The sequence below is a fragment of the Sitophilus oryzae genome, unplaced genomic scaffold (assembly GCF_002938485.1).
Source record: "Sitophilus oryzae breed Bouriz unplaced genomic scaffold, Soryzae_2.0 scaffold_732_pilon_pilon, whole genome shotgun sequence".
NCBI lineage: Eukaryota > Metazoa > Arthropoda > Insecta > Coleoptera > Curculionidae > Sitophilus > Sitophilus oryzae.
Window position 1 is genome coordinate 279293 of NW_022147343.1, and position 26832 is coordinate 306124.

General features: G+C 34.3%; 1 protein-coding gene across 1 annotated transcript in view; it reads left to right on the top strand.

Annotated features, from left to right (window-relative positions):
* LOC115888336 (thyrotropin-releasing hormone receptor) overlaps positions 1 to 26832 on the top strand; it is a 185692-nt gene that overhangs the window by 77250 nt on the left and 81610 nt on the right. Inside the window, exon 3 of the mRNA XM_030908041.1 lies at positions 23321 to 23501. Within this exon, the coding sequence (XP_030763901.1) occupies positions 23321 to 23501 (181 nt within the window). The remainder of the gene's footprint in view (positions 1 to 23320; positions 23502 to 26832) is intronic.

The window sequence follows — 26832 nt, forward strand, 5'->3', positions numbered from 1 at the left end:
GGAGTTTTTTTACTCCACCTTATTGAATTTGGTAATTATTTTTCTGATACTATAATATGTACTTGATATGTGCTATACGTCGATACTAGTTTTGTACCTTTTGTTAACATTTTAATACGTTTTTTCGTAATTAATTAGTATGATACCACCGTATATACACTATAGGCGTAGTTAAAGTATTTATCAAAAATTTAAATATCCCTTCAAGCAGCTAAGTTAAGAAAAATATATGGCGACGGCACTGTTTGGAGCCCTGGTAACAATTTGGTCTCGGGTGTTATATGTCCTTGTATTCTTTAGTCAGAGTTTGCAATAATACCCCTTTCTACCAATATATAATTTTTGCAGTCTCCTTCTATTTTTTATATCACATAGGTATTTTATTTGTTCTTTATATAGTGTTCGATTGTTTTGTGTAGGTCAAAATAGGTCTAAGTGTATATTGTTAAAAAAATTAAACGATACTAATAATATTCTAAGGTTTTCTTATCCTTATTACTTATTATCTTTTCTGAAACGCCTTGTATGTGTAGAATTGTTGTGTATTCTGTATTATGCTTGTAGTTTCAGACTTTCGGCGCGTACCGGTTAGCTGACCAATTTCGTCGTGCAACGGTTTTTAATAGAATAATGTGTGCCACACTTCCTAGTGTTCGGGCATGCGTACACCAATGTTGCAGGAAGCAGGTATAAGTGCGGAAATTTAAAATTTAAAGAAATTAAAATGATTAATCTTAATCTAAGAAACTACATAAAAAAAAATAGTTTTATATAAAATATTAAGTTTCGTTAACATTCACCTTAAGTAATTAAAGAAATATAACCAAATGATATAAAATAGAGCATTCTGTTGCTTTTAGAAACTAAATTCTACAACTTTTATTAAGATTGGTGTCAAATCAAAACCTAAAATACGCGTAAAACCGAGGGGGCAAGTCAAACGTCAACCTCTATCCGATTTGTAGAGTCTTAACTTTCGATTTTTGGCTTGAAATGGCCTATAAATCAGCCCTCTGCTGATACGTTTTCGTTCAAATCTTTACTAGCTGCTAGGGACCGGATTATTTCCCTGCGTTTTTCTCAATAAAATCTTTGGTTTAGAGTCAAAAAATAAATTTATTTTCCTGTTATGTCGGCTTTAGATCATTTATATGGATTTGTAAGTACAGAAATTGTAGCTAAGATTTTTAAAATATCTATTCTACAAGACTTATAATATTTTTGTCTTCTTTTTATGGTATTTATCCGACACTAATGACTCCATAAAAACAGATAGAGATTGTAATTATAAAACTAAAGCTTACTTATTTTAATTAAAATTTAAATCTAGTTTAACTGAAAGAGTAACTCAAATTCTATTTTAAAGCAATAAGTATTTCTTATTTTTATATGTTTTGGCGTTTATACATTTTTGACAAAACTCCTTTTACACTTAGGTACGTCTTTTAAGAGTGAAATTGATAATTAATTGTTCGGTAACCTTAGGGCTAATGATTTGGAATAACTGACTAATTAATTCTTTACTTTGAAGTCCAAAATAAACAATTTCTTGATTGATATCCAAATTAGTGCTAATTTTTGCCTTTACAATTTTTTCGAAATCTAATTATCATAATCAATTTTGGCTTGTCTTCAAAAGTAATTGGAAAAGGAGTATCGAAGACTAAATTCCGTGGCAATTAATTTATAAAATAAAATAATGCTTATGACCTTTACATTATTTGTATTTATAGAACACCTGACTCTGACGTGCAATTATTCTGTTATAATCTACTAAGCTTGCTTGAGTCCCTGCCCTTAAAAAGCAAATTAATTTTGTGTGGTGATCTTAATATTGACTTTCTTAGTGTATGTGCTGCTCAGGAGTTTCTTCAGTCAATTTTTGATTCTTTTGGAATAGCCATGCATGTAGGCTCACCTACAAGAATATCCAATACCAGTTCTAGTACTATAGACTATGTTGTGTCATCTTTTGATCCTAATTCCATTGCCTGCAACGTCTTTAGCTCGGGTCTCTCTGATCATGAAGCAGTTTTAACTGAATTTTCGATGAAGTCCAAAATCAAAAATGCCCCTCGTAAATTATGCCGTATTTTTTCAGAACAGAATGCTCAAAAGTTCAGCCACTTATGTAAAACAACCAACTGGGATACTAGCTCTTATGATGTCGACACCGAATTTTCTATTTTCGTAAAAACATTAACCAGTCTAGCGTTCAAATCCTTTCCTCTTAGGCCTATAAAAAATAAGCATAATAAACCTTGGACCACTAAAGGTCTACGCATATCTTCTAAAAACATGCGTTCATTATCTCACTTAAAAAAATTCTCAGACAGTCTCTTCTTCCACAATTATGTAAAACTATACAGAAAATTTTATCATAAGACTATAAGACTATAAAATTTGGTACCTTAGTATATGACATAAATCAGGATTGATTGACGTATTCAATTGTTTAAGGCCACTTCCTGTTTCACTGGATATGACTACAATTTTTTATATTTAAATGACACCCTCGGAACTTTTCTACTTTACTCGATAGAAAATGACACTCTGAATAGAATGGCATAACATATGTCAACTTTTGACATTTGCGCATATGTTTATTTGAAATTATAACCGACGGTTCATAACAACAATTTGACTCGAAATACCAAGTGTGTGGTACCAAATTATTGGTAAAAAAATGCTTTTTCCAAATATGCTAATGATTCCCTCCTTGTTCCATTTGAAAAAATGAGATATAACTAAAAATATGATTTGAGCACCTTTTAGGACCAGGATAAGACACAAAAAACATTAGACGATCAAATCTATTTTTCCAAGGCTCCTTGGCTAAAAATTAGTGTTTTTAACACAGCCATGGGGCCATGGCACTCCAGATTGAAATTTAAAATATGATTTCTTTTAAAGCGAAATTGTCAAAAGTTGACATATGATATATCATTCTCTTAAGAGTGTCATTTTCTATCGAATAAAGTAAAAAAATACCGAGGGTGCGAAAAGAATTGAATACTTCAATCAATCCTCGTTTTTTATCTAAAAAAATAAAAAAGTTGCAGGGGTGGACCACTTTTGAGAAACACCCTGTATAGTATTTTCTACACATAATACCAACAGGTATGGTAGGCTATTAAAATCGGCAAAACTTTTTTTTAATTTCACTTAAAATGAGTTATTTGGGTCATAAATGACCTGAATACAAAATATTTTCATGGTGTCTGTCTGTCTGTCTGTCTATCTCTCTGTCTGTCCGTCTGTCCGTCTGTCCATCTGTCTGTAACACGATAACTAAAAATCGTAAATCGAATAATATTTGCAACAAAATTTGTAATAACATCAAAATCAGTCAAAGTCGCAGTTTTTGAGATAAAAAAAATTGGAAGAATTTCTTTACTTTGAAACTAAAAGAACTGCCTACCAACTTTTTATTAACATATTTTAGTATGGGCGGCTATGCGTGCCTCCCGGCGCCAATTTTTTCAATAGTGTGGTAACTATTTTTTTTTTTGTTTTAAAATATGCGTTCGTCTTATTTACTCTTATAATAACTGTATCGCTATCATTTAATTGATCACAATTTAAACTAAAAGAGAAATAATCAGACACCTTGTCAGAACAGTGCGTTCTTCTTTCAACAACTGAAGAGAAAATAAATTCAGAGAATTTGTACTGCCTTAATCGTAGTTGCGTACTTTCCTCGGTACTAATTACCTGCCAATTACGAACTTACAATGACTTGCTCGGTTTGCGTTTATTTTAATTATTTTTCTACGCGTTCCAGTCCAAACACATCGATCTGTCCATCGGGGAATCGACAAGTTTGTTAAGTTATCTATGTAATTTGAATTATCTGGTGTAATTCTTTTCTGGAAAACTAGAGGTATTCAGTATTCAGTCTAATTACGACGGTTTTTGTATTTTTCTTTATCCATAGTATGAGTAAAGATAAATTAAATCAGTCCTTATTTTCTTGAAAAAAAATTGTGTTTTTCGCCGCAGTATTGGCTTTTTTTTTTCTTTTTTTCTTTGATTCTTATTGTTTCTGGTGACAGGAGATATACCTCTTATTTTATTTCTTTGAATTTCTTCTCTTTACAAGGTCCATCTATTCCTCTTTCTAAAGCTGTATGTATTGAAAAAATTGACGCCGGGAGGGAGAGACAGACAGACAGACAGACAGACAGACAGACAGACAGACAGACAGACAGACAGACAGACAGACAGACAGACAGACAGACAGACAGACAGACAGACAGACAGACAGACAGACAGACGGACAGACGGACAGACAGACAGACAGACAGACAGACAGACAGACAGACAGACAGACAGACAGACAGACAGACAGACAGACAGACAGACAGACAGACAGACAGACAGACAGACAGACAGACAGACAGACAGACAGACAGACAGACAGACAGACAGACAGACAGACAGACAGACAGACAGACAGACAGACAGACAGACAGACAGACAGACAGACAGACAGACAGACAGACAGACAGACAGACAGACAGACAGACAGACAGACAGACAGACAGACAGACAGACAGACAGACAGACAGACAGACAGACAGACAGACAGACAGACAGACAGACAGACAGACAGACAGACAGACAGACAGACAGACAGACAGACAGACAGACAGACAGACAGACAGACAGACAGACAGACAGACAGACAGACAGACAGACAGACAGACAGACAGACAGACAGACAGACAGACAGACAGACAGACAGACAGACAGACAGACAGACAGACAGACAGACAGACAGACAGACAGACAGACAGACAGACAGACAGACAGACAGACAGACAGACAGACAGACAGACAGACAGACAGACAGACTGTATATTATACAGGGTGGTATTCGGAAAACTTCGGTAGCATATTCTGCAGATAAAAATAAGTCAAAAAAGTTCTTATAAATGTATATCCTAATATGCTTCGTTTTGGAGATGCAGGATGCAGAAATTTTATTTGTTTATTTCGATTTTTTCCAAATATTTTCTGAATTAACGTCGATATTTCGATGGAAATTGGTGTTTGGGAGTTTTTTAACATGGGAAATTTGATTTCGATGTCAATATGACTCCTACTTGTAGGGGGCGTCACCTACATATTTTTACTGGTTTCAGAAGAGTACCTAATAACTTTTTGTCCTTACCTGTATAAAAATACTGAGTGAAAATATGTATATTTCCATTGTTTTTATGTAAAAAAGCACCCAGATACCAATTTTCACTCAAATAGCGACATTAGTTCAAAAAAAAACTCCGAAACTAAGCATTTAAGGTATAAATTTATACGAACTTTTTCACTTACTTTTATCTGCAGAATATGCTGCTGAAGATTCCCGAATAACAATTTAAACCACCCTTACAAGGTAAAATGTATTTTTAATGTCATAAAACTCACTAAAGTAATTAATATGTTATATTCTTAAATACCTGTTATTATTTTCATAAATTACTTAGATTACATTGATCGATAAGAGAAAAAATATTCATTTATGACTGCTTGGTCTCCGAGAATTTCTTGACACGAGGTACACACTCTAAACGCCCTGTTATATGCCATGTTCGGCGTTCGTAGAATCTATAAAATTGAATTCTTTTTCTCGATTAATAGTCAGAAATCAGTGTAAAATATATCAATTTGAAATTCCGATCGGATTTTTATAGGAACTCGCCGAGCGAGATCGTGGATCTGATCACTTCTCAGAGAAACAACTAAACGTAGAGGTGTTCTAACAAATAAATATCTTTGGATTTTGGACTGTATAGATTGTATGTACGGGGATGTATTACAGAAAAATATTTTAACTTCTATAGGGTGGCTCAAAAAAGTGTGAGGGGATTGAGATTATTTTTTTTATATGGAACTCTCTGTATATTGTTGCATTTTGACTTCCTTTCCTATCACTTTATATTATCGAAAGATATTATTAAATATGTTTTGATAGTTTCGGAGATTTTAATAAATAAATAAAAAATATATATTTTCTTCAAAGATATTACATATACAAAATACTAGTATCGAGGTAAAATGTGTATTTTCAACAAATACATAAGTGGTAACTTTTAGGCTTTTAGTTTTCTTCCGTTGAGATTTGGGTTTTATACAGGGTGGTCCGAACTGTATTCATGAAACTTCGGCAGGATATTCTGCAGATAAAAATAAGTAAAAGAGTTCATATAAATGTATCTCCTTAAATGCTTAGTTTCAGAGATACAGGGTGTAGAAGTTTCATTTGTATTTCGATTTTTTCCAAATAATTTCTGAAGTAATGTCAATATTTAGATGAAAATTGGTGTCTGGGAGTTTTTTGACATGAGAAATTTGATTTTTTATGTCAATATGACTCCTACTAGTAGAGGGTGCCACCTAGAGGTGGGAATTCTAGTTCCTTGGGAGGAAGTAGTTCCTTAGTTCTAGTTCCTCCAGAGGAATAGTTCCTTGAACTAGGTCTTTAGTTCACAATAGTTCCCGACTAACATTTACATCCCCCTTGCTTGCTAATGCGTTTCGTTGTCAGTCAGTACTATTCACAGTATGATCTGTATAATTTTTATAATGTACGGAGATATAACGAGACGTGTAATTGTGTATGTTAAAAACATATAGGTAAGTTTTATTGCAGATAAAAAAAATAAAAATACTCAAATCAGAATTTAAAAAACTATATCACAAATCAATTGGAGCAAATATTACAAAAATTTTACGAAAAATTGCCTTTTTCCTCACTTCCAAGGTTTTTGTTTTTGTCTAAACGTTCAGAATATCTACTTCGTTATATAAGATATTTCTTAATTTTAGGGACCTAAAGTGAAACATTTCCATAAAATATTTAAAAAACAAACTAAAAATCAAAAACCGTATCCACGACAAATTTCTGTAGTAATTACGCCGCGCCGGCGCGGCTGTGGCAATAGACAAGGCCGAATCCATCGTCGTCGCCTTGTATTATATCTCGGATCTGCCGACTGAATAGATTCCCGGGAACTAGTCTCTTAATAGTTGCTCTATGACCGGATCCGATAACATACGGCTGGCACTCCCCACGCCTGCCTAGCATCAATCGCGCTGACTGATCCATACGTAAACTAGTCTTTTATTTAGTTCCTCTAGTTCCTTTAGGTCCGGATCCGATAACATATGGCATACGGCTGGCACTCCCCGCTCCTGCCTTGCATCGATCACGCTGGCCCGATCCATTCGTACGTAAACTAGTCTTTTATTTAGTTTAGTTCCTCTAAGTCCGGATCCGATAACGTACGGCTGGCACTCCCCACTCTTGCCTACCATCGGGCTACTCGCGCTAGCCGATCCGCCGCCGTCGCATATTATTCTATATCGGTCACAGTCTCGATCCCGGAATCTGTCCTGAGGAACTAGTTCTTTGAGAAACCAGGAACTAGTTCCTTTCATTCGGGGGTCGGAATAGTTCATTGGAACGAGTTCGCTCACGAACTACACACCTCTAGTGCCACCTACATGGGTTTTAACTGTTTTGAAGCGTAATAACTTTTTGTCCGTACCTGTATAAAACAACCGAGGGAAAAAAATTAAATCTCTGTGACTTTTTACGCAAAAAAAATATCTTTGTAAAAATCGCTACGAGCAGCCGTTCTCAAGATATTTTGAATGGAAATAGTCAATACATGTCATTATTGACAAAAAATATCGTACGGACGAAAAGTTATTACTCTTCAAACTAGTTGCCGAAGTTTCCGGAATACAGTTTGGACCACCCTGTATAACTCTAGGTTCACTTATTTCTCTGAGATTGGTCGTATAAGGCCACAGACCGGAAAATGTTATTCTAAAGAGAACATAACCAAAAGGAGCGAGACACGTATTATAGCGGAATTTTTCATCTCATTTCTTTTGCTAAATTTAGAGAGACGACAGAACCTTATCGTTCGATTCAGGGCCTAATTTTGAAAATTCTTTTGGAATTTCATTGGAATTATTTAATTTTTCTCGTGAGGCTGACGTTTATTAATGAGCTGTATTAACATTTTACACCTGAATCGCATGAAAAAGTTCCGTAATGTATACAGAAAATATCCAAAACAGGACATAGTGATGTAAAGTAAGAAAAACTCGGTTGGAAATTTTCATTCTATGATATAAATCAGTGTATCGTTTGCGGCATTTATAGATATTGACGTAAGTTGGGTGAAAAAACATGTTATTTAATAAAATATATATTATGTGGCAACGGCGGCTGGTAGGAATGGGATCCACAGCAAATCTTAGTGAGTTTTGATCGTTTATATGTCAAAACTAAATCTATTTTTATTCTGTGCATAAGGGTGTCTACCAAAAAATTGCCGCAAATAGGGGTTGCCACGGTTCCAAGTTTTTCCTGCGGCTCTGGCAACAGTGCGTTTTTCAAAACTTACGCTTCGTCCTGCGTGGGCGACAAAAGCGGGCGATTCGAGCGATGCGAGCGACAAGTGTTTTTTTCAAACACCGTTTTCTTCTAAAATCGTCCTGCCTCGGCAATGTAGGACACCATCATAAGCATAGATAATAGAGCTAATACATAAGTTTCATAAAAAATATTAAATGTTCATAAGAAAACGTTTTTTGATAAGGCCGCGTCGCTCGCATCGCCCGAATCGCCCGCTTTTGTCGCCCACGTAGGACGAAGCGTTAGGAATTTTGTATAAGCGCCACCCTAAGTATCCCTTAGGGTGTATTTCAGAAAAATATTTTAACTTCTACAGGGTGGCTCAAAAAAGTATGAGTGGATCGGGATGATTTTTTTTTAATGAAACACTCTATATATTATTCCTTTTTGGGCTTCCTTTCTGATCACTTTACATAATTCTAAGATATTATTAACTATGTTTCGATAGTTTCAAAAATATTAATAAATAATGCTGAAAACACTTATTTCTTAATTTATTTATTAATATTTTTGAAACTCTCGAAAACATTTAATAAAATTGTCAACAAAGTTGTTGTTACAAAGTGAACAGGCTGATGAGCTTGTCAAACAAATCACATGTGCAGACTGCAGAGACAAAAAAAGTAAAAAAACCTCTTTGTACTAGGTAATAATAAGCTATTGGCACAGAATTACGTGGTAGGTTTAGTTTTTAAGTTACTAGAGTTTTTGAAAGGGATAAAACTGAAGAATGTAGCCTAGATATAAAAAGGATTTGCAACGGTTACAGTGTAATGGGAAAATAAGCCCCCTTTATTGTTTAATATTTATGCATTTATCAGTTAGTTTAAACCCATCTAAGAGAAATCTATGTCTACGCATTTAAAAAGAGGAATGTAGATATAAAGGTGTAGATTGTCTGGGAGGAGGGATGTTAATCACCGAGATCATCGAGGTGTTCACTGAGGAGACAGTGTCCTGTTAAAACCCCCCATAACAATCCGAAGATTTTTCTTGGTTAAATCAAGGAAATTCTTTAATTTTTCTCGGTTGTAAACTCTGAGAAACTTATTCGAGTGTCTTTTGACGAGACCGTTTGATTCTCATTCCAGGTTACGGATGGAGTTTTCCAACCAATGAAAAGGCAAACGATCTAGCTAGAAAAGGAGCGAACAGTCCACTAACTGAACCAGAACCGTTCTGTTTTCAAAACGGGAACCAACTGAAAGCGGAACTGAAGAATCTGGAAGACTCCATCCGTAACTTGAAATGGGTATCCTCCAACGGTCTAAGACACTCGAAAAAGTTCCTCAGAACTTACGACCGAGAAAAATCAAAGGTTTTCCTAGATTTAAGTAAAAACAATCTTCGGATGGTCACGGGGTTTCTAACAGGACACTGTCTCTTCAACGAACACCTCAGTAGGCTGAAACTGAGAAACAACGGCGAATGCAAAATTTGTGGGGAAAATGAGGAAACACCAGAACACCTTATCACTGAGTGCGCCGAGACGACGACCATTTGTGCCATGAACCTTGGTACGTCTGATGTCGAGGATGGAGAGCTGGCCTCTGTGGAGCCGTCTCAGATACTGGCTTTTGTTAAAGCTCTGAGACTGTATGATGAGTTATAACTCGTTATAACTCAAGAAAGGGGAACACACAATAGATCTATAAGGTCGCGGTGAGTGACTCCCCTCCTAAACATTCTACATTCTACATCCCTTGTCCCTTTGTGGGCTGGCACTCAGAGTAGGAGGACTTTATCTTCTTTCCTAATTTGTTCAGCTTCTCTAGGTTTTCTTTGGCCAATTTCATGATCGCTTTTAAAACTGCCTCACTATCAGATAAAACGAGAAATACGGGTCTATGAATGATTTTTCATCTCTATACTCTTATTACTTTATTTAATTTACTTTGCGAAACCGTAGATCTGCCCTGTATAACCGATATTCTCCCTGAAAATTCTACAGAAAACATCTGGGAAGTAAAGCCGGGGGATACGACCGATAATTAAGATAAGAATTTTATCCATTGAATCGAGAAAGTACGAAGTAGAGAGAGATGAGACCCATCATTATCTCCTTCGAGCGATATAAAAACGCCATTGGCCGATGCAATTCTGCACTCTGGAAATTTTGTCTTTAATTCCCTCATGCTCTGGCCGGATCTGTGCGGAATAGCTGCGGCTCTATGGCCAGCTCTATATCAGCGGCATCCGCGGCTGCTATATATTACGTCAGATCGCAATCGTCGAGAAATTTCATTAATTTTTTATTAAATTTCTTCCTAGTTTTGCGTCCGGTACGGTTTGCACATCGATAGTTTGGTTTTTGGAGTTTGTTTTCGTTGCTATTTTTATCTTTCGGATACTATAAATTTTGGATTTTTGCATGTCATTTTTTTAAAAACGCAATTTTGAAGGTACCAACAGGCGAGTGGAATAACTGCTTGTAGAATTGGTTCTAACGAATGCGAAAATGTATTTCTCTTCGTGGAGAATACTTCGAAAAACAATAGTGCTTAAAAGTTATTTACTGTTTCTTTTTCTACCTCTATATGCTCTATATGCAAAATATAAAAAACAACCCTTGTAAATGTCTCCTTGTTTGACTCCTTTGATGCTTGTAGGAAATTCCGAAATTACTATTTATTTCTGTATTTACCTGAATAACCCATTTTCATTTCTTATCATCACATCATGATTTCGGTGCTCTATCTAATCAATTTGGAACGGTAGAAGGAATTCAAAGAGCGAACTCGCCCCCCAAATTGCTACGATAACGATATCGCCGCGGAATAACTAGTCTGATGGGGATTTCGGCGCCATTGTGGTTTCCAATTTTCCGGAGAAAACGTATTAGAATCGTCGACGATGGGGAAATGGTGCAGGTTTTGGGGAAAAGTAAGCAAACGCGAAAATTAGGGATAAGGTGGCGGCAAACGTGTAATTGAGACCTGGTTTAATTAAAATTGTTCGCGTTCTTCTGGAATTTTTCGGGTTTAGGGAGTTATGTAGCAATTATGTTCAATGATGTTTGAGTTACATGCCACAGGAAATTGAATTAAACAATTTTTATTGTACAATGTGTCCCATTTTCGTGTGTTTTACAGGGTTTCTCGTTTACTTAAATGGAACAATCTTCGGATCGTTACGGGGTTTTTAGCAGGACACTGTCTCCTTAATGAACACTCGAGTAGATTGAAGCTAAGAAACAACGGCGATTGCAGATTCTGTGGAGAAAATGGGGAAACACCAGAATACCTCATCACTGAGTATACGCCGAGATGACAACCATTTGTGCCATATACTTTGGTACGACTGATATTGAGAACTAACCTCTGTAAAACCGTCTCAGATACTGGCTTTTGTCAAAGCCCTCAGACTGTATGAATGATGAGTTATAACTTAAATTAAAATGTTCAATGATTTGTGCATACTGCAATGGAAAATCCTGTGACAACGTCACTGAAGTGTCACTCCACGAATCCGATGAAGAGGAGTTGGACTTGCCTGTAGATATCCCTCTGGCGGCTGAAGATGAAGAGTTGGGCGTATTGAAAGACCACCCTGATGAGCCCAGCACAGCAGACAGGATCGACTTTGACATCAATGAGTGAAATCCGTCGGGCTTGTGCAGATAAGTTAAAGTTTTTAATTTATCTAGTGGAGTAGGCCTCCGGGGAGCCCACGTTAAAATAAACGCGCAATATACTTTACCTCTTGGGTGGTGTGGAAACAAGTACACATTTTCAATAATTAAAATTAATTATTCATAAATTAATTAGCGAATTAATGATACGCCACTGTTTCATGACAAAATTGAAGAAACTAAACTGAAACTAGTTTTAGTGAACCCTAATCGACATTTGATTTCGGAAAATCGACTACCTATACATAATACGAGTATATCATATTTTACGCAAAATTGTAAAATTTCCAGGCCTAAACGGTTGACTTTAGCGAAAATTTTTATAAATCCTTTTTTATAGGAAATTTTACTCTCTTTAATTTTGCTCTCTTTAAATTTTCGCGAAAAATGCATAGTTTTCGAGATATTCACAAAGTACCGATTTTGGAAGCCATCTTGGCAAGATGGCGGCGCCGGCGGCAACTCTGGAAATGTGCATTTTATGGATTTTAGTTAGTGATCCCAAAACCTATAAACCTGCAAAGTTGCAAAACTTCCGGAATGACTGAACTATTAGTCCCACTTATGAGTTTTATTTTTCCGAAATTCGGCAGCAATTTTGTCACACTCCACTTTTCCGAGACCGCAACATTCCCTGTGGACCCAAGCACAACATATAGCGCACTCAATTGATGTTTGATTTGCCTTTACAGCACTATCACAAATTCCACACATACACCGCTATATTTTCTCTCTCCCCTAATCAGTGGCGGACTAAGGGGGGGGGGGGAAGGGGCGGTCCGCCCCGGGCCCCTTCTTCTAGGGGGCCTCCAAATCTTAATAAGTAATTTTTTATTCAACTGGCAAACAGGCCAATATGTGTTCAGTAGTTATAAAGCAATTTGTAGTTTGAGTATGCAAACCATAAGTATACGCAAACTAAACACAGTATAAATGGAAGCAGATATTTACTTAATTATTAATTATTGTCAATGGCATTTTTCTATTTACGAAATTAAATCAAGGGGTAATTTTCTTTGTTTAGAATATCGAATAATTATTATTTTTTATATTCGAATAATTATTATTTATTCTTGGACCTATATAGGAGTATACCGCGATTTTGTAAGGGGTCCCTTACAAAATCGCGGTATTTACCTGGAACCGTCGCGAAAGTAACGCGGCTTATATGTGGAACCGGTATTCCCATCACTCTGTCATCATATATTATTGCAATTAAATATATGCAAACATTTGCTCGGGGATTGTTTTAATACGTCAAATTGCATTCGTTTTTCAATTTAAATCTATTATTATAAGCTTTAAAAAAAATGATGTTATCGTTTTTGAGCTGGGGCCCTTAATCCTCTGGTCGGGGCCCGTCGGGTCCCTAGATAAAAACGGCACTGCCGATGAATAACATATTTATATCTACAGTAAGTCCGCGGATTGTCTTCATAAAAATTTTTGCTTGTTCTAAAATGGTAATTCCTGTTTATACTTTTCCAAATTTCCATACCGTTTCAGACTTTGAGTTTCAGAGAGAAATAAAAAAAACATGAAAATGTAGTTGAATTTTTGAACAAGTAAAAATAAAACGCCTTTCTATGGTAATATAATGTCGTTCTTATTTTTTGATAGATTATTATTGATAGAATTTTAATTAAAGTTATATTTTTTGCTGTTTTAAAATGTTAAAGAAGCACAAAATTTATTTAGTTCAATGCTACGGAAAGGGTGATAATAGCTATCGGAAAATGTGATACTTAACATCAAAAAATATGACGTTAATCAAAATTAATTATAACGATTTATCAAAAAATGAAATCGAAATTATATTATCATAGTCTTTTAATTTTTAGGACTTATATGAGGTTTTTTTCGCGAAAAAAAAATTGAAAAGTTGAAATTGAAAATTTTTTTGGGATTTTTTTTAGTTTTTAGTTAAAAAACATAATTTCTTGTTAATATGACAACATAGGTTTTAGATTAAATTTACAAGAAAGAAAAGCCAAAAAAGATCCAGTGGTTCTCAAAATTTTAGCAAATTTTCGAAGTAAAATAACTCCGTTATTTTTGACTTGTGGGAATTTGTTTCTTTTATCTACCATCCCTTAAAATACTTATTTCTGTGACACCCTGTATATATATCGATTTTTATTACAATTATTACAGTATATAAATACTTGAAATTTGTCAACCATTATTCATACGTCATTCAATCTTTACAAAATGTGCAGACCGGGGGCCACATTTAGCTATGCCGCCCCGGGCCCCCGACAGGCTTAGTCTGCCACTACCCCTAATGCTGACTTTATAAAAGTGCCCGACAACGGTTTCAATTACTAAGCTAACCATAAGCAAATTTTACTACAACTTTTTATAGTACTACTTACTACATCGTTTCCATTCAGTTTTGCAATGATTGTTGCAAGAGCTTCTTTGCAAATATATAAGACTTATTGCTACAACAAAACCTGAATTTTTGATTAAACTAAGTAACAGCAGATACATTTACTGTGCTTCAATTTTATAACAAAATTTTCTGCTAAATGTTACAAATTTCTAATATATAAATCGTAAATTTTAGTTATAAAATGAGGTACCTACGACTTCAAACTGTCTAATTTAACTAAACTACATTTGACCTGATTCATTCCATTCTAAAGTTTCGTTTTAAAGTTTATTGTAAAGTAGTAAAAGGACGAAGACATCCATAAGGCACTTAATGCCAATCGACGTTAAATGAAGCTTTTAAGCTGAACTGCAATTAAGATAGGATTGCAAATGCAAAATAAGACTGTGCTTTGAAGCAATCGGAAGTAATTAGCAACAGAAGGAGGATTTTAAACATCTGGGCTTAACTCGTTTGTTGTACCGTACGATCAAAAATACAGCGACTCGTTATAAAATAGACACTAAAATAGTCCATAAAATTAAATTTTAGTTTTAATTTGACATTTATTTCTGGAGTAAAATTATTGTACTCGATAGTGAAAACTATTACCCATGACTTGTTATTATTTTCTTAATAGTTTTGTAAGATATACCGGGTGCGTCTCGAAAGTGGCTCACCCCTATAACTTTTTTATTTTTTCAGATAAAAAAAAACGAATGTTGGTATGTAAGTATATGACATAAATTAGTATTGATTGACGTACATATTCAATTGTTTTTGGTCACTTTCTGTTTCACCAGAAATGACTACAACTTTTGATTTTTAAATAGCACCCTCGGTATATTTTTACTTTCTTCTTCTTTCTCAGCCTGGTTCCATCCAGTGTTGGATATAGGCCTCTTCTAGGTTTTTCCATGCTTCGCGATCTCTAGCCAATCTTATCCATTGTCTTCCCGCCACTGCCCTGACGTCATCGACCCATCTCTTTTTTGGTCGGTCCACACTTCTTGTTGTTCCCCTAGGTCTCCATAGGATTGCTTTTTGGGGCCATCGGTCTGGATCCTGTCTTGCCACATGTCCTATCCATTGCCACTTCACACTTGCCACTCTTTTAACGACATCTATTAATTTTGTTTTTTGACGTATGTGGGTATTTTGTATTTTTTCCCTAATAGTGACTCCTAACATGATTCTTTCCATGGCTCTTTGTGCTACTCGTAGTTGTTCTGCTGTTTTTCGGGTAACTGCCATAGTCTCTAAGCCATACGTAAGCACAGGTAGAATGCAGCTGTCGTAAGCCTTTTTCTTTAGGTTCATGGGTACCTTTTTATCCTTGAAAATATCGCTCATATTTCCAAATGCTACCCATGCCAAATGGATCCTGCGTTTGATCTCCGTATTTTGGTTTTCCTTGCCCAACTTGATTTTATGACCAAAATATATATAATGGTTTACGTTTTCAATAATAACGTTGTCAACGGTAATGTTATGGATATTGTTGCTGCAAAAAAAATAATAGAGCAACAATATTTTAACTTTATTCGATAGAAATGTTTGTTGAATCGACTAATGTTTTTTTTATATTATCCTGGCCGGTTAAAAGATGCCCAAATCGTATTTTAAATCATATCTCAATTTTTTCAATTGGAACAAGGGTGGCTTATTAGCATATTTGGAAATGGAAATATTTATGAACCGCATGTTACAATTTCAAATAAACCATATGCAAAAATGTCAAAAGTTGACATATGATATGTCATTCTCTTAAGAGTGTCAATTTCTATCGAATAAAGTAGAAATATATCGAGGATGCCATTTAAAAATAAAAAGTTGTAGTCATTTCCGATGAAACGGGAAGTGACCAAAAACAATTGAATACGTCAATTAATCCTAATTTATGTCATATACTAACACACCAAATCTCGTTTTTTTATCTGAAAAAATAAAAAAGTTATAAGGGTGAAGCACTTTTGAGACGCACCATATAATAATGTTGCAGACCCGTGTGGACTCGACCTAACCTAACTATATGTCCCGCCCCCAGATGACCTTAATATCGCATGAAAGAATAGACACCGTAATGATTCATTCGAACGTTCGAGAACAATCGAGTTCCACTGGAATCGAGTAGTACATACGAGAACATTCGAAACCTTCTCTATGCACCTAATGATCTATGGATTATTCGAGAAACTCTTTAGCTGTGGGTATAAAATCCGACGGCTGGGGCCTGAGGAGGACAGAAATAAATAGACAAGTACAGTTGTCGCGCTAAATTCAAAAATAAATTCTTTCTAGATAAATAGTTATAAATAGTTTGTATATAGTTCTTTAAGTCTTTTAATCGTTATTGTTTGTTACTTAGTGTAAATAAATTGTGTTTAAATAAATTGTGACTTTCTATCCACACGGAACCGACGAAAAACGTAACAATAATATAAAATTAATGTCAAAGTTCCATTGTCTTCATCTTCTGATTCACAAAATTAATTGAGCGATTTAAAATTCAATTAATAATATTTCCACTAATTTGTACAAATTTATTTTACCAGTTGAAAGAAATGTTAATTACTTCTAAATATAGAATTTTTATTATAAGCATGTCTTCAGACATACGAATTACGAGTTGGATTTGATAAATACATTTTACACACACACGTAATATAAACTCTTTCAACTTTTATGATACTCTTGATATGCGTACATGCATCGTATAGCATTCAATCCCAAGAAGTAATAATTGTTAAACATATATTTATATACAGACAAGAAGTGGGTTATAAAAATATGTTCTTCTTTTTATTGAAATTGTTATGCTTTCATTACAAATCTGAGAAAAGAAAGAATAACGTTTAATTATATTTCTTAACAAAGCAACAATTTTATTAACAGAAATTCATTACGTGTACGTTCTCAAAAAAAAAACATATAGATTACTCTGTGGACCCTACGACGAATGCTAAGAGTGCCCTGAGTCGACCGTGTGAGGAATGAAGACATTCTCAGAAGAGCTGGTCTATAAGAACGTGAACTCTTCGAAATCATCAAGAAGAGGAAAATAGTCTATTTGGGACACATACTACGTGGAGAACGCTATCACTTTCAGCGTCTGATTCTCCAGGGTAAAATAGAGGGGGGCAAAAGGGGAATAGGTCGAAGGAAGCTATCCTGGCTGAGAAATATTCGTCATTGGACAGGCATACAGGACTTTCAAGCACTCCAAATCGCTGCAGTTAATAGAACCATCTGATGAGGAAGAAAAAGCTGAACGCCTACGCAGGAATCTGCACGGCACCTTAAGAAGAAGAAGCAAGACTATACTCTAGGATATTGGCAGTGTATGTATTGTTGAAACATCCTGTGTAAATGGGGAATATCATTCCTCCCAAGAAAACAAGCTGCTTAAAAAACAAAAAGTATTTAATGTTTCAACGAACATATTTTATTCCGTCATCAGAATAGTAAAGGAAACTTTACCTATAAAAAATTAGAATAAATATGAACAGACTGAATATCTGCTTCTATCAAAATTTTGAAGCGTCGTTTAGGGTCTTTAAAAGAACTGAAATTCTTCAATATATTTGTGCGAAAAACTTTTAATGTGTCAAAAACTCTTTTATCGTCAAAATATTACATAAAATAACTTTACCTATAAAATTGTTATATTGAGAAAAGACGTACTCCAAATCTATGTTGATAGACATAAATATTTCATTGTATGCTCAAACCTGTTATTTGTGTACTATAAAATATTTCCCATCTTGTCAGCTACCCCTTTGTTTATATTCTCTTGAGTGCTCTTGATGTATTAATATTCTATTTATCATGGACTATCTTATGAATGTTTTATTCATAAATGGAAAAGTTGTTTAGTTCATATAACCGTTTTGAGGCAGTTTTGGTTCTGTTATACAGGAAATTGGTACAAGCATCTTTAATAGGTCAAAAACTTTTCTTATGAATGACCTTTGTCTTTAGGTGGTGTTCCTCAATTATGTAAAGCGTTTTTGAGGATTTTTTGACTGGTGAGATGCAATATTTCTCTCGAACTGTTTGTGTACGTTGTGCCAAAACAAGTCAATAAATATTGTTGGTCTATCTTGTTATGCATATCTACAGTATTTACACTTTGTGACAGTAAATCTTTACAGTTCACTTTTTTTGACAGTCAGATTTTTATCGACAGTCAACAGAGAAATAAAACTGTGTGAAAAATCTAAGGTGTTCTTGATGTATTGAAACATTTTAAATAGAATCTCTTTTCTATTTTATCTTTTATAATGTGGGAAATATACAGGGTGTCCCAGACTGAGCGTGCATTAGAAGTTTCTAGAGAACTATAATATCTAGGTCGGAGGTTTTCAGCTACGATCAATATTATATGACATTCAAACAATTTTATTTTTGATATATTGTCTTCTCTTCATGTCACAGTGGCTGTGGTAATTACCAAATTTGACATTGAGGCTATAGAAATTTTTTTGACAGGTAGTTTTTTTCCTCTAAAAATTTAATTTTTTTTTCTCAAAAACGGTTAATGTTAGGTATAGAGTGTTTGACATCAAAATTCATAAAACTTTACAGATAATTTAATTATGTAATAAAAAATGGGGTTAACCATTTAAAATAAGAAAGTTGCTGTTAACTTCCGGTATTTCCGGAAGTGCCGCCATATTGAAAATATTTTTTTTATCCATAGATCTCATTGTGAAACAATGATGTGCAAAAAATCTCCGATCTAGATCTTGTAGTTCTCTAGGAACTTTTTATGCACGCTCAGCCTCGGACACCCTGTGTATCTTGTAAAATTAAGAATTTTTTTTCATAAGGCAAATTTATTTACGAGTAAAGAACTACTGGGAAGTTGGTGTTCATTTGATTTTAATCTGAGTTTTAATGTGTGTTAAATCTGATTTTTTTAGTATTTTCCTTCAATCTGTTATTTAATCAAATTGCAAAACTATTCTTTTACAACCTTAGTTTGCATGTTTTTTAGTTCTCCTTTTTTTATTAAGTAGGTATTTGATCTTATTTCGAAGCGTCAACATCTTTCAGACGACCATAAAACCCCGAAAATGCGAAAATTTCCTTTTGAAAGGTTTTTTTTTCAGTGACGATGAAATGCTAAATTTTCTCTGAATGAACACAATGTTATTTATTTAGGAGCGGCACACTAAATTTGACAAGTCTTTTGTTAAGAATGTTGCCTTTTAATATCCCCTTCGAACAGAAGACAAAACAAGTACTAAAATAAATGGAAATTAAACAAAAGAGAAAAAAAACTGTTCTAAATATAGATAGTAATATTTTCCGTGGTATTTTTACACAAATGAAGAAGGAAAAAAAAAGGATTATACTATATCCGTATTGGAGCACATTTTTAGACAACTTCTTTATTTTTAAGATTATGACGGTAAAACATCAGCAAAACATTCCTTATGTTTGGACTAAATTTTCTCGAAAATAAAGACATAATTTAAAATTCCGTTACAATACGGAAATAGATTGAAGTTTTGTGATTACAGTGATATATAATTTATATGGTTTTGTAACCAATTGCTCTCTATTTTATGGCAAAGGCTGAAGCTCTGTAAACCTTAATCAAGCCTTAATCAAAGCACCTGTGTTTGGAATGTTGAGTGTGGCTTAACACAACGGGCTTAGCCTTAGGCTAAGAACATAGTAAAGCGACGAGGATAGCGGTGAGCAAGCAGCGCGATACCGCGTCGATCAAGCCTCGAAGTCAGTGTTGCCAGATATTATTTTAGCTGGTCGCCAATAGAGGTGGCGAAAGTCGCCAAAATATAATAAAAGTCGCCAAATATTTTTAAAGCAGGCGGCCACTGCAAGCGAAACTAAACTAAGCGAAGATAAGATTTGTAAAAATCAGCTTCCATACTTTTTAATGCGTCAGCGGCTACTAGACGGAAACAAAACGAAAATATATGAACGAAGATTCGAATAGTAGTTTAGTTTCGCTCGTTTTAGTTCGTGACAGGTTCCAGCGAATTTTTCTCAGCGATTAGTTCTTTGATAGCAGAGATACAATACGAAAACGCAGCTAACTTAGCTGACTACTGAGCGAAAATCGTTCTCAGTGGAGTTCCCATTTAATTACCGTTTGTTTTCATATTCTTAGTTTAGTTTAGTTACGCTCGCAGTGGCCGCCTGCCTTTATAATAAACCTATAAAAATCTCAAGCGACTATTTCATTCTACAAGGATTGTACCTATCACAATTCAAAATATGACTAATATTTTAAGTGGTTTGATGACGTCACAAAGGGGAAAAATGGCAGACTGGAAACGTGCTGAGGACATACTGAGAACCTTACTGAGAACTATGGAGGGCTTAAAAAAGGAGATTTATCGGCAATGGGCAAATTTGAAATTTCTGTCCCCACTTTTAAGCAGCTTCCTCGGTTTGACAGCAGAGGCACTGCGATCGACTGGGATACTACATTTTCATTGTTAGTATACGATTTAATTGTGTTTTTAATAAAATTTATAGTTAATTTAGCCAAAATCGCCCAAATGCCGACTTGCGATTTTCCTAAAATTCAGGTCGCCAGAGCAATCGAAAAATCGCCCAATTTGTGATAAATCGCCCAATCTGGTAACACTGCTCGAGGTGCTGAAACATAGTAGAGCCAAACTTTGGTAGAGCGGCGAGGAATAACGAGGTACTTGTGTAAGTTTATTATTTTCATTTGCTTATTGATAATTTAAAATGTTACCAGTGCCTAAAATTCTGGATAGTAGTGTCGCGCAAACATTTGGTTTATTCGAAACTAACAAACCAGAAGGTGTAGTGTCCTTGAAATTTTCAAAAACCAGAGAGTTTGTGGCAAGTTTCATAACCTTTAACAAAATTTGTTGCCCCTTCATCTCGTATCTTTTTGGTCACATAAAATCTCTCTTACAAACACTAAATCTAATAATATTAAGGAACTCACCGTTTTCTACAGCGCGAGAGAGCGACGAAAACAGAATTATTTGAATCGATCTCGCCGCTCGATCTAACCGCTCGAGCAGATCGCTTTACTATGTTCACACGTACTTGTCTTCATAGGTTTGTTTTGGACGCGATGTCGCGCTGCTTGCTCGCCGCTATTCTCGTCGCTTCACTATGTTCTTAGCACAAAACACATACACAAGAAGAAGTGCGAGCGCCTTGCTAAATATTGAAATTGACGTTTAACTTTTACACTGTTGACAAGTCTACTGCTACTAGCGCCCCTAATTTCGCTTGTAGGAACTACGGACTAAATTGTCACGCATGGCGGGAAGTTTAAAAAAATAAAAAAATTTATTTTTTCATTTATTTTTAATTACGACATACACAAAAACACAAAAAATACATCGTTTTTTAAAAATATGTTTAATATCAATATCAAATATACAACAGAAATTAATTTCACCACAATAAATTAATAAAATTAAAAGAATAATGTTACAAGTAGATCAAGAGACAAAATTAATTATAACAAAACTGAAAAAAAATGGCGTCATAGATGGCTTAGAAATAAAAGATATATCATAATTTTGAAAGTAAAATTATATGGGAAATGTCTTCGATCATCATTTTTAAGCCAACTGGACGATTATTTCAAACATACAAGCTGAGTTCGTTCATAGTGCTCTGAGAAATCTAGATAAACAAAGAATAATAAATTAAAAGTATTCCAGGGGAAAAGAGAGGAAAAACCTGTATCGTCTCTGATATCTGTCAGGGTATTGTTGAAAGTGTCATCTTTTTGCTCGAAGTTTTCAGGTCGATCAAAAAGATGACATTTACAACAATACTTTGCTGTAACTTTCACAAATATCAGAGAGAGTACATACAGGTATTGCCTCTCTTTTCCTCTGGGATGCTTTATATCTGTTGTTCTTTGTTTATCTATATTTCTCAGAGCATAATGCCGAACACGACTACAGTATATAATAATTTCAATATCCGAAGTGGAAAGAAAAAAGATCACCTTTCTGTTTTGTACTATGGTCCCTTTCTTCCGATGGCTCATCTCGTTGATATTTAGGAAGGATAAATAGGAAGGAAAATATAAAATTCAATTTGATTTGATGATCCTTTTCTGTCACCTAAAATCAGGAGAACGACAATGAGCATGTTAAGATGAAAAAAAAATTATCAACACTTACCTACACGTTAGTCCGAGGAGTTTTATTAAAAACCTATATTTGCCTAAATAATTTATGTATTAAATTTGCAAAGCAAAATGCAGCGTGTAAACAAAAGAAATAAAATGGCGACAAGTCAACGTCAACGACCCGACAAGGAGAAAAGTGGTGTTCGAATAACAAATTATGGGTCACCAAAAATTAATTTTGTCTCCTTTCAACGCACACTGTAGAAAGAAAAAGAGATGAACTGGAATACTGAAAGAACGTCAAGGTTTTATCTGTCACTATTGTCAATAATTTATCGGCAAGGAAGATTCCTAGAAAATCGCTTGTAGTCAAGTTTTCAACCATTGCCAGTTCTCCCATAAGAAGTGTCATCCACCTGGTTCTTAGCCTTAGCCAGATTTCTGAGGTATAATATATATTTCCTTCGGCCACACACCCGCTTTCCCGACCCCTGAGAGTGACCCGAAAGTACAGCGCAATAGACTCTTTAAATGTGCTGTAATTATTTATAGACGGTCGATATTAAGCTAGAAATAAAGACAGCATAAAATAAATAAAACATTATTTTTATTCAGAAACAATTTCTTCATTCTATTTATACCATACAATTGAAAAAAATCGGCGTCAAACACGGCTTAGGAATGATAATCGATGATGATCAATTTTGGGGAGGTCAAACTCAAAAATAATTAATATTTTTTAATTATATATTAATTTTCTTTTCTTGCTTCCAGGTAAGGCAGTTCCTTTTGTCGAACTGACAGTGGCTCACGCCTCAGTACTGACCATCCTAGCCATCAGCTTCGAAAGGTACTACGCCATCTGCAAGCCGCTCAAAGCGGGCTACATTTGCACCAAAGCCAGGGCATTGCTCATATGCCTTCTTGCCTGGTTTATAGCGGCTGTATTCACCAGGTACGTGATATTGTACATATTTGTGTATGTCTGTTAGATGTCGCTTTTGGTGTTATTGGACAGGTACTCAAGGATACAGGACGTCGAATGATGCAAGTTTTTAGTGAAAATAAGAATATTTAAACAAAAATATACAAAAAGTCATTTCTTTGCAATATTTCTTAAGAAATCTTTTGTTCAATGGTTAGTGCCGACTGCAAATATAATAACAAGATTAACATTTTCTTTAAGGCCTCTTCCAGGAAAATATTTTAACTTCTACAGGGTGTCTCAAAAAAGTGTGAGCGGATGGGGATATGTAACACCGTGTGCCACTGTATTTTTGGCTTCCTACGTAATTACTTTACACTGTATACAATATTTATTAATTACTTTTTAATTTCAGTGATATAAATATCAGAAAATAATTTTTTAGAATTTTTGAAAAAATATTGAAATTTAAGATGTGTCCTGAAATCAAAATTATATTAGGTACTTACTATAGTAGTTGGTCTGTACTTAATTTATTATAAATATCGTAATGTTAGATCGTACAGGGTGTTCAAAATTGCATGCCAAACTTTCTAAAAATGAAATAAATTCTCTTTAAATGTAACACCCTGTATTTTTTTTGGAAACACCCTGTAGAAACACTATTTTAATCTCAATTTTACAATAACTGTCAATCTTCTCTGAAAGAAGGCTGAAAGCTTCGAAGTCTAATTAATAAACGTAGACATATCCACACCCTGTTGTAGGTACAAAAACTATTGAACTCAAAGTCTTGCCGTATAAAAACCGTACTATATATAGTACGTTTTAAACCATTAATCTTGTGTTTAACGTCAAACTTGTGGCTAAAGTGTCGCAGACGGACCAATAAATCCGTCCCTTAAAATCTATTAGATGCAGTCCGGTGTAGACGGAGTGGACAGTGGACACCCCAACGTCAACGTCCTGTATCGTTTAAAAGGCCTTCGGTAGATCGATAGCGGCTTTTTATGGTGCTTTTGGCTAATGACAAACGACCAATTTTCCTGTCGGTATGTGCTTACTAAAAACACTGCAATTATGGCACGAGGCATGTAATTTAGAGGTTTAGCGGTTTAGCAGTAGGGAGACTATGATAAATTAACCGTCATCCGAAAACATTATGTTACATCTGAATATCTATATATACAAAGTTGAGTCTTAAATAAGTGCAAATATACTACCCCGAAAAACCTTGCACCGAAAAAAACAATTGAAAATTTGGAATTTTTCGAAAAAAAAAATTTAATTCTTTAAAAACATAAGCTTCATTCAGAACCTCGCAATTAGTAGAATAAATTAGTGGTTTCAATTAGCGTAGAAGTTTGTTCCTCTAATTTGAATGTAAGCATTCACAGCGTCAAAATTAGTGGTACGAATTTTCAATTAGTGGAGAAAGTTAACAAACTTTTACCTTTTCAGTGGAATAATAATTAGTGAATTATAATTTAAAATTTGCGAGCAGTGTCATTTTGGCGGTTAATTATCATCATTCAAGAGAAAATGTGGTTAGAAACCCAAAGTTTATTGTTTTATAAACTAAATATTAGGCTTTCTCTATGGATATAACTGATTACTGCAAGCTGTTGCTGTTGCTGGGATATTCTATTAATTTTAATTGTGTGTTTTAGATATTGTTAATGATGGTAAACTAAAAAGTATAAAGTGTAATTGAAACCACTAATTTATTCCACTAATTGCGAACTTCGGAATGAAGCTATAAATAGTATAGTAAAATTACTAGAAAGATATCCCAGAAACATCCAATGGTTCTCAAAATTTAAGCAGAAAATCATTTGTTTTTTAAATTTTCAAAGGAAAATAACTTGGTTATTTTGGACTTATTGCACTTGTTTAAGACACCTGGTATAATAATTAAATTTCTTATTTTTTAAGTAACATATGAAGAAAAAAAACGACGTCAAGCTACTCTAGAAATGGCAAATGATGTTTTACATGTAAAATTATATTCTGATATAAGTCATCGATTGTTAATTTCTAAGTAACTTGGCGAAGTTTTCATCGATCATACGGTATAATGTACAGGGTGTCCCACTAAGAATAGCTCTCGGCTGTATCTCGGAAAGTATTAGCCGTAGCGGCTGCGGAAAAAAATATTTATAACTAAAGAGGCTATGGAAAATTGCTGGAAATTAATTTCAAGTTTGTAGAACGACCGCTAGGGGGCGCAACTGCAACAAAAAATAAGAAAATTGAGTGTTTACACAATTTTGCCTAGATAAGGTGTACTATAAGTAACAACTTCATAATCTTCAGTAAATTTTGAATATTTTTTGTTAGAGCCATTTTCCCCTATCTACCAAAATACAGGTTACATCTGTTTTTATTTGAATATTAATAACTCTGGACTGAATGATCGGAATCCAAGAAACGAGGGCTCGTTTAAAAGAGCGTTTCTTACTCTCTATTGTGCCATATAAACAATAATAATAAGCTTTTGAATGTAGACGCTAGAGGGCGTTGTCTTACAATGTAACAAACATTGCGCGTTTTTTCAAAAAAATTAAATACAATAGTATATGTAATTTTAGCTGATAGTAAAGAGTAGTAAAAGCTTAAAAAGTCAGCGAAAACCGCATTTTGATATCTTCTTTCAAACAGAAGATATTAGCAAAATTGTAATAAATACCAAAAAATAAGCCCTTAATTACTTTATTTTTACAACACGGTATCAGTAGCCCTCTTGATTATGCCCACTCTAACCTAAAAATAAGATAGAAATAGTTAGTTTATTTTAAAATCGACGATATATCCGAATATCATAATATCAGATGTATTAATATCTAATAGTTAAGATATTAATAATAGTGAACAAGAAACGATGATTCAGTGAAGTCATGGTAGGCTTTGGAAAAAAGTTGCTTTTGACGTAATAGTATAAACATCAAATTGTTATTAGATCAACATTTTGATAGTCTTAGCAGCGTTTTTTATCTTTTGATTGCTTTTTCAAAATGCCAGCAACTTCAACTACTTCAAATAATAAAGGCATTTTGAAAAAGCATTTAAAAGATTAAAAAAAAACGCTGCTAAGACATCAAAATGTTGATCTAATAAAAATTTGACGTTTATACTATTACGCGAAAAGCAACTTTTTTCCAAAGCCTACCATGACTTCACTGAATCATCGTTTCTTGTTCACTATTATTATCTTAATTATTAGATATTAATACATCTGGTATTATGATATTCTGGTATTTCCTCAATTTTAAAATAAACTAACTGTTTCTATCTTATTTTTTTGTTAGAATAGGTCTAATCAAGAGGGCTACTGATACTGTATTGTAAAAATAAGGTAATT